The following is a 10397-nucleotide window of genomic DNA, read 5'->3' as shown; positions in this document are numbered from 1 at the left end:
CTGTCATTGTAATTTGTTACGATAAAATACGATAAAATATTTATATACTAAACTTCAACTGAATTCGATTACTGTTATTTTAGAAATATAAAAATAATATGTATATTTAAGAAATTAATATAATTATTATCAACTTGGTTTCACAGAGTGTATATTATCGCAATATCGCAGTGGAGATTTAAAATAGTTTACAGTGGAGAGCGTTTTTCAGCCAATATTAGAGTCTAAAATAAAAAAATATATTTAAAAATCACAATGTTAAATGTTGAAGCATTAAATTTTCAAAAAAAAAAATTCTACAAAAGCCTGGCTATCTTTGATATTATAAAAATAATTAAATAAAAATTATTTTTTAACTTTTGTACCAAACATAATTAATGAAAATACGAGTTTTTGGTCCTTGCGAGTTAAAAAAAAAAAACCATAATTTTGATATCTCCATTATTTCAGGTAATGAGTAAATTTTAACGGAACGTGACAGTGTATACCTATATACATCAGGTCCTACTTTTCAAACGTTTATATTTTTATTTCACTCTTACATAATAAATAATATGCAGAGATATCGAAATCGACCAGTTTTGATTTCTTTCAGAAAATTCATTGAAAGTGTTTTTTGTTTAAATAAAAAATACTGTTCATACTACAATACCAGTTATACGGGTTCGAGTAACACAGCACAAACAGGGTTTATATATAAAAAAAAAACCATATTGTTGATTACAACTTTATTACAGTTTGTGCATACTTAAATGAAGAAAAAATTTTGTTAATTTATTATAAATTATTAAACACCACCAAAACATAACTGTTTAAGATAATGTTTTACCAATATTTATCAAATATAGAATCTTCACGAATTTAATGAAAAAAAGAAATTTTGTAAACGATTATTGTGTTGCTCGGTGATTTAAATATGCCATCGAGGGTATCTGAGAGAATTAACCTAGTAGATTGGCGAACATTTTTCATTTGGCAACGTTCAGCACGCACTTTGTATACATATCTGGATGACATTCATTTCCGGTGATAAATCAAATGCAAGAAGTTGCAAGTATTATAGTCATATAAGCATTGTCTAAAAAATAAAAATACTAGCAGTGATGACAGGGGTTGTTTATTTATAAAACTGTTTTCGTTTCTCAGGAGTGTGCTTGTACTACAATTTGTCTATAGGCATGCTTTTGGCGACAACCAAAATATTATTCAACGAGCAGTTTGCTAAACGAAATTACGCTACTACCAGACCTGATAGAAATAATTAACTTGAGAAATGAAAAAAAGAAATATTTAAACGATTATAATTTTTGAAGTAAATACAGTATCTTTTTCCTAATGTACTAAAACTTTGACGTTACTCTTAAACATTTATTATTAAAAAATGCAATAAGTTATGCATATACCTGTATATTATAAAATATAAAATAAATCACAGTAAAATAATAATATATTAACGTGTTTTTATAACAGTCTTTAAAATGTGTAAATGTGTAAGTCTAATGTAAGTCATTAAATCATTAATTAGTCTTCTTATAAAAAGAGGTTCATACAACAAAAGTAATAATTAAAGCTGAAATTTGAGTGATATGTTTTTTATGTATATCAAACGAAATTTGTTTAATTTTTTTCATCTTACTTTTAATTTATTTAAATAAACAATTTTTCTGTGTTTTTGTTTTATAATCTTTTATACTATTTATTAATATATAGCTCAACACAAGTATTAATTTACAATTTTATTATTTTAATACTTTATAAATTGATATATTTGAATGATAGACCATAGAAATAACTTACAGTTTACAATAAGTATAATAAATATTATTGTAATACATAATAATTATGGACGCGACTCGGTGATGAGTAACTAATAACTATTATAGGAGATAGGATAAATAACAGCCGAATTATTTGATAACAAACTATCATCGTTAGCGTGATTAAACATTTTTTTTTCTAAATTGAATGTATCTTGACATCATCAACATGTTTTAATGTAAGATTTTTTTTCATACACAATTATTAATACATATGAATCACAATCATACTTTTTCTTATATGTAATTGTACTTAAAAAATGGATTTTGGACCTAACCTTGGAGTTAGGCATTTCTTTTGAATTTTGATATTCACTTTAATAATCACACGTGACATGTTCACTCTATACACGATACGAATTATAATGAAACATAAATATAAATACCAATGTCCAACGCCGATATCACTTTTTTTTGAGAATATTATCTTTATTAGGTTCCTACCTCCCTACTATATCGTATTGCCTTACACCGAGTCAAAGTTCAGATAAAATTATAAAATAATCAAAATATGGTGAAAAATCAAGGCTTTCTTGTTTAATTTGGTATATGTTATATAAAATCGACAACAAATAATATTTTGACTATGATATCTTAGTATAATATAATATAATATACTATATTTATCATTTAGAAAAAAAACAATTTATAACCAAGCCAATCTTAATAATTTGTTGTGGAATGGAAAATTGTGTAATATAAAAATAACAAAAATTACGATTTTTTTTTTCATTCACAATTATTAAAACATATGAATCACAATCATATTTTTTCTAATATGTAATTGTACTTAACAAAATGGATTTTAGTGACTAGCAAAAAAACATATCTAGTCTGTTAGTCGGCAAATAATTATTCATTGATATTTTATTATTTTTTAACTTTTCCCAAGTATCCGTTATAAATAACAAATGTTGTTTTCTTGCTCTTTTCGTAATTTATTTTTTCATTATGTTAATTTTATTAAGGTATGAGCATTTTTCAAAATTGAAATAAACAGTTGATTTAGCCAATGATAGTTAAATATATTTTATACATTATACCTTCAATTTCAAACACAATTTTACAATTGTAAGTCATATATTATATATATATATATGTTTGACTTGTTTGAGTTGATTTTTAAGTCGAAAAACTATACACTATAGGTATATAAAAACCATTTTGATATATTATAATATATAACATATGTGATAATAATTATATTATTATTAATATTTCATGATTAGTAGCATAATTAAACATTATCGGACTTGAAATTATTTCCATATGACAAAATAATTCACCAGCATTACTTATAGGCTATAGCTATAATGTTTTGAGTTTATCAAATGTTTTAACTTTTGATTATTCTAAAATTTTTGAAATTTTATGCATATTCTTACGACAAAACATACTTACGTACATACTTTTTCTCCATAACCTCAAATCAAAATGCTCAAGTTCAATATCATTTTCGGTGGTTTGAAGCTCAGCTCGAATTATTTATTCAGCCTTGTTTATAAATCATTTTGCATTTCCCTTTAATACGGGAATTAATAATTTGCGTATCAACGATATTATCAGCAATAATGCAATATTACCTCATGATTATCAAGCATGTCAATAATTATTTAACATTTTCATTGAAAAGCAGAGTACCAAAATTATTTTTATTGGTACACCGGTATTTGATACTTAAGTACTACCACATTTTTTAGTACTTACATTGAATTCCCTTTATTTATATCCATCAATTAAAATGTTTAGCTTACCTTTTCCAGTTAGGCATTTATAATATTCCTATTATAGTAACAAAGAAACTCGTTACAAGGTAATATAATAAGATTTAATAGGTTGATATGATATTTTATTTTGTATATACTTGTAACTTGATAATTTTATATTAGTATGATTGTACAAGTGTTTTCTTTTTATATAATTTTAATTTAATTTAAAAGTTTTTTACTGCATATTTAAATATTAAGTTGATAATAAAGAAGTATTAGGAGCATATCTAACCTAACCCGCATTTATTTAAGAGTTATCTATGTACATGAACTTATGAGCCCTGTTTATTATATTTAATAAAACAAAAAAATAATATTTTATAAAAGTGTATAAAGTATTTAAAAAACATAAATATACTACGTTGTAGAAAAATTTTACATTTTGTAACGGGCTTAAGAACTCGTACTAACATACAATATATTTCCCAAGGATATTTTTTTTAAATAAATTATTATGTTCATTATTTATGTTTAACTATATTTAATTGACTAAAATATTATTATAATTTTATTGTAGATATTATTAAAAATCTTCTTTGTCAACTTTTTTATAATTTATAAAAACTGCCCGAGTACAAAAATACTAGAGTAAATATTATAGTTTATATTTTTTAGTATTGATTAACTCAAAAACTATACATCATTGCACTACTTGTTTGAATTTTGATTTAGATAAGCACATCAATAAAAAAAGTATTAAAAAAAAAATGCTTCACAATTGAAAGTAAAATAGTATGGTTTTTTATTTATGAAAATAATTTAAAAGTTTTCATTACTTAAGAAATTCTTTAAATGATATAAAAATCCTATTTAAAAATACAATCCTTAGTACATCTGCTTACTAATTATAAAAATTTGAGTTTGAAAAAATTCATTATCACATGAAAAATTGTGTGATCACACTTAGAGAATCAATGTATATATATATATATATATATATATGTCATAGCCCATGGAAAATAAGTTTTTTTGTAAAAAGACTAGGCTCTTTGCAATGGTGTAGCCCATTTACGAACTACTTTTTTCCAAGCAGCCTGCTATTTTTCAAGCTCATTGCATACAGACTAACAGCAATTAGGCTTTTTAAAAACTACAATCATTTTATGGTATTGTATCGTTTTATTTTATATATTTTATTAAAATGATAAATACTTTATGATATGACTTTGAAGTGTAGTAATACGAATACGTTGCATGTAGTATTGCAAAATATGCTACTATGCTACCTCTACCGTAGTAAAGTATGGTCCCGATTTCAATAAATAAATTATTCAATCATTTGTTAATATCTCACTAAATTAAAAAATATTTTCAATTTTATAGCGAACATTTTTATTTAATTTCTAAAATTCTTATCACACTATTTCTTTTTATACTTATTTGAAGTTACAATCATTTTATGGTAAAAACCATTTTAATTATTTTATTTTAAGGGTTATTGATAATAACACAGTACAATATAATATATAACATTATTATTTATTACTTATTATTTATTAGTTTTGTACAGTTTATGACTATTTGTCTAGTTGTTGGATTGTTATCATATTATATTGATAGTGTCATTAATGTCAAGTCACTTATAAAAGTCTTAAAATGATTTAAGATTTAAAGTTAAATGAAAATCTGAAAATTATTATGTCTATGAAATAGAAATAACTATTCTAACAAATTAAAAACGAAAATTAATGAATAAAAAGTTTTTTTCTTCTCTTGAAAAATAAGCATTTTGACTTGACACATTTCTCGCAAGGTCCGTCCAAATAAAAATGTTACATATTTTTTTTTTTGCTAGTAATATATAATTAAACTAGTAATTCAATAGTCAACAACTACACAAACTTAATAAGTAATAACCCTTAAAATAAAATAATTAAAATAGTTTTTACCATAAAATGATTGTAGTTATTAAAAGGCCTGACTGCTGTTTGTCTGTATGCAATGAGCCTGAAAAACAGCAGGCTGTTTGATTAAATAATAGTAGTTCACAAACGGGCTACACCATTGCAAAGATCCTAGTCTTTTTGAAAAAAAACTAATTTTCCATATGGCCTACGACAGATATAAATATAAAATAATATTCAGAACAATTTCATATGACATTTCCATCAAGTTATGTAGATATATCATTGAGTTTATATAGGAACCTATTATAAACATATATTATTAGTAACATTTATCTCAGATATAATATTAAAGTACATTGTAATTTATAATATTTAGTAAATCTAATCCATGTTTACACTTACATAAAATAAAATACAAAATACCCAGGTTACATACGCTATTGTTTATATACCTAAACACTAGCCAGTAGCAAATAAAAATAAAATTCAAACTACTACAATAACTCGAATCGATTGGGAGCGAAAATAAAATTCAAGTGCATTCCTTCGAGTTATCGAAAATTCCACTTATAGAGGTTCAGGTTATCCAGAATCCACTGTATATTGACCCATACCTACTTTGATGAACTTCGATATTGTCTTTTGTATACATATTATTTAAATTATAGGTAATTACCTACATTTTTTAATGCTTAACAAATAGTATTGATAGGTAATAACTACTAACTTATTAATATACTATATTATGTAAAAATATGATGAAAATAATATGAACAGTGTATACTTTAGTATCAATTAAAGTAAAAAATGTAATATAGATTCGGCATATCTTTTGCAAGTGTCCCAAAATGTCCATGAAAAAAATTGAGGCAAAACATTAAAATATTTAATACCTTATACTTTTTATTTTACTTACTACTTTATCAAGTCAATTAATAAAGAATTAAGTATTGTTATTTCTTTAAAAATTAAATTTCTTATTTATTTACTAAATAAATACAATAAATAAATTTAAAGTTATACATTTTTTTATTTTTCTTATAATATTTTTTATAGTTAAATAACATTAAGGAACAAAATAAAAACTAGGGTAATTTTTTGTACAAAACATTAAAAAAATTAGCTATCCCTAAAATAGGATGACTAAACCATTAGGACAATTTGTACATTACATTTATTAATTATAAATATCAAAATTAATATGTATTTAGTATTAATATATAAATGACTTACAGGAATGAAGGGTGTATTTAATACATTTCTTTTAACCAATTGTATTAGAATTTGTAAGCAGCTTATTTAACATTGGATATTGTCACGGTGAATGGTTATTTGATATTGACATTCGTTTTACGGCAACGGGTAAAAAATAAGATCTGCTTGAACCTGTTTCATCGAAAACCGTTACTTTGCCAGAGTTCGTCCACTCGTCGCTTCCAGTTACTTTATACATAAGTAGCATTGAATTTGATGAAGCATCCTTGCACAAAGGAATAGTAACTGCTTTTTGCAATAATAAATTATTGTCCAACAGAGTTATTTCATTTATAGATGATTTTAATGCTGAAGTAGAAGGTTCATGATACTCAGTTATATTGGACTCAGTCATCTCAATAGCAGTGTTGTGATAAGTAAAACCTGTAATTTCACTATTTAATGATCTTGAAACCATCACATCTGGTGGACTGTCTATAGTTAAATCAATAATTGGTATAGGAGAAGATTCACTATATTTTACAAATTTAGGTTTAATTATCTCAATATTAGTGTTATTTTGAATCAAATTAGATATTTTTCTTTTTAACGATTTCTGGCTTACTTCTAAACCTTTTCTAATATCGGACACTAACGAAAAAAGTTCAACTTTTTTTGGTGTAGAAACTTGCCAAGGAACACTACCCAGTTTGTACTTTATTTGTAAAGCGATATTTTTGCAAACTGAAATATTGTTCTTTTTCACATTTCTCAACAGCACTATTTGGGATGGTACTAAAAACAAATGTTTATAATAAATACACATGCAACAATATTTTATATATACACCAAAAATATACCTGATACAGTGCATAGTTTTCTTTTGATCAATCCATAGACATCACCATATATTGATGGAATGATACATAAAATCAATGATGGATTCGATTCTTTGATTACTTGTTCAATATGCGTTAAAAATGTTTTGGCTCTGCTGTCATTCATGGGAACTCTAAAAATTATACTTGTGAGTTTTTTAAAAAAAAAATACATTAATAAATATTTACATGACAGGCTTTGGTAATGAAAATTTAATTCCTTGTGCAGCCCTTGCAAGTGATTGAGCAAATACATCGACTTCTTGACAACAGTCTTTTGCAGCTAAAATAACCAAATACTTCGAAATTTCAGAGGTGACCATTGGTAAAGCACGTAAATGCTTTGACAAACCAGCACCACTATACCTATTTGATTCATTGATTATTTGTTCAAGAAACATTAAAAATGTATTGGCTCTGCTGTCATTCGTGGGAAAAATGCTATCTTCATAACCCGGAAAAATTTGAAACTTACATTGAGCCACCTAAAACAATTATAAGAAGTCAGAAAAATAATGAATTAAATACTTTTAGAATAAAAATTTACTTTGGCAGCTGGATCATAAAAGTTTCTTCCAGTCAACGTTAGTTTTAGATGTGGGAGACAATTACGCAAAAGTAAGTTGAACACTCGAATGTTGGCATAACCATTTGTCTTTATTATATTTGTGAATTTCACTGTAATGACAACCATTTGATCATCTTGGAGACGCTTAGATGTAAGTTCAAAAGTCTAAGCAAAAATATTAAAATTAACATTCTTATATTGGGTACCTTAAACAATTATTAAACATTAACTAACAAATATCCATAAACTTAATTTAGTGGCTACCAATAAATTAATCGATTTTTTTATTTGACTTTTAACAACAATTACTTACGGGTGGATCAAATCGGTTTTCAGAAAACAACATTGTTCCGTCAAATAAATATCCTCCTAAATGTTCTCGATGCTGACATAATAGCCCTCTTTTAGTTCTACTTCTATCTTGTTCAGGACTGAAGTCAACTCTATATTGATACAAACACCAATTTGTGTTTGAAGTGATTGGAAAATAATTTGCCAACAATTTGACCGACTGCCCCCCAGTAGTTCCTGAGGGAAAATTGAAAGAATAAAACACATAGTTATAATATAAAAAAATTTAATATACAGATATATCATAATATAGTAGAAACTTAATTAACCACATTCCCTGTCGTCGTCATAAATCTGAATTTACTTTCTTTATTGATGATTGGAAATGACGGTCAATCACAAAATTAAATTTAAATACATTCCATTATTATACTATGCACATAAAAGTACTTATATAGTCTAAACTTATTTTATGGATTGGTTTCATAATAAAGTGTTTATACTTGAACAGGAAGCACTGCTATACACAAATAGTTGGGGCATAGAATCAAACATTAATTATAACTAATAATAAAATATTTAAATTTTGCCTATTCATTTAGTTTCAACAGTATATCGTTTTAAATTATGCACAATCAATTTTACTAATATTATAATATTTTATGTAATACTGCTAGTAAATTTAGTAAATTATTCCATAAAATCTAATTCTCAAATAAATACCAGTAATATTGTTCTTAAGTACATCACATTTGATTTAAAATTAATACAATTTCTCAGTGTTTTTATAGGAAAATAGTTGATGGTAGTTTATTATAACTTATAAGTATAATAGTCCTTATACAAACTAAAGCCGGATTACATGAAAATGATTATTGTTTTGTTGTTCATATATGCAATCCGCCACAAGTATTTAAAATTACTGCTTTCATAAATTATTAAAGACATGTAAGTACATCAATTTAAAAAGAAATTGTATTTAAATTATATCTTACCCTGTTCTCCAGTATTTCCTAATGAAGATTGAGGTATTAGTGTTTTAAAATGTACAAGATCCATTTTTTCTTCTTCGAAGAATCCCTATGGGTACCAGTATATCACCTAAGGAGGTTTTAATAATGTAAAAAAAGAATTAATATTATAAGTTAACCATAAAATGAAAAAAAAAGTAATTAAATCAAACACAATAACACAATAATTTCATTATTTACATTTTAGATTACTAATATACGCAATAAAGATTTGATGACTGTTAACTAACTAAATTTCGTGACAAATAATTTTATAGGTATTTTGAATAGAACGAGATGTATCGAGATCTTCTCTTCTTTGGTCTAAATTATAGTACATACTATAATGTATGACGAAAAAAATGATACCACTAAAGTTCGGTCGTGATAATCCGTTCGCTAGTTACGGTGATTTTTAATTTTGCGCGTGGCGTCATAGTCATATATCTTAATATATAATATCTAAAATATAGACTGAAACCCGTCCCCTCCATGTCTTTGTCTCTTAGAAGTGTAATAATTGTACAGGAGGTACACTTGACTCAAGAGCATGTAGGTACCTAACTCTTAAGAACCTTACATTTTGTTTTCACTTTCTAGCCAATAGGCAACAAAACAATGATTTCGTATTAATGTATTTTGTCTATGTTTTTGTCAATAGTAACAAATTACTTGTTGTAAAATTTTTTAAGAGTGTGCTGTATCGGTTTGTCTAAATACTCTACATATTGTCTCAATTTAATATTCATTCTAAATAAAATTTTAATTGTATTTTATAATGTAGTTAAATACTAAAATAAAATATCTTTTTGAATAATCAGTGATATTTACAAAGTATTTATTATATAGGTACGATTCTATGAGGACATACGACCTAATTTGGAGGGAAACAGTTATAATTTTCAAATAATTAATATTGTTATTTGACATTATATTATATTTTATGAATACTTGGATTTCACAATAGGTAGTTTTCGACTTCTGTAACTTGTGTGTCTTCTTTTAAATTAGTTTTTATATTGT

General features: G+C 25.1%; 1 protein-coding gene across 1 annotated transcript; it reads right to left on the bottom strand.

Moving 5' to 3' along the window:
• Positions 1 to 6748: 6748 nt before the first annotated feature.
• On the bottom strand, positions 6749 to 9465 carry LOC113558350. Its single transcript, XM_026963808.1, has 6 exons — positions 9360 to 9465; positions 8387 to 8601; positions 8053 to 8238; positions 7695 to 7990; positions 7488 to 7639; positions 6749 to 7422 (listed from the first exon to the last, which is right to left on the bottom strand). Exons 1-6 carry the CDS (start codon positions 9421 to 9423, stop codon positions 6749 to 6751), a joined length of 1587 nt encoding a protein of 528 aa, XP_026819609.1. The 5' UTR covers positions 9424 to 9465.
• Between the last annotated feature and the right edge of the window lie 932 nt (positions 9466 to 10397).

The sequence above is a fragment of the Rhopalosiphum maidis genome, chromosome 3, assembly GCF_003676215.2.
Source record: "Rhopalosiphum maidis isolate BTI-1 chromosome 3, ASM367621v3, whole genome shotgun sequence".
Lineage (NCBI taxonomy): Eukaryota > Metazoa > Arthropoda > Insecta > Hemiptera > Aphididae > Rhopalosiphum > Rhopalosiphum maidis.
Note: the sequence above shows the minus strand (reverse complement) of the source record. Positions and strands in the feature narration are given on the sequence as shown.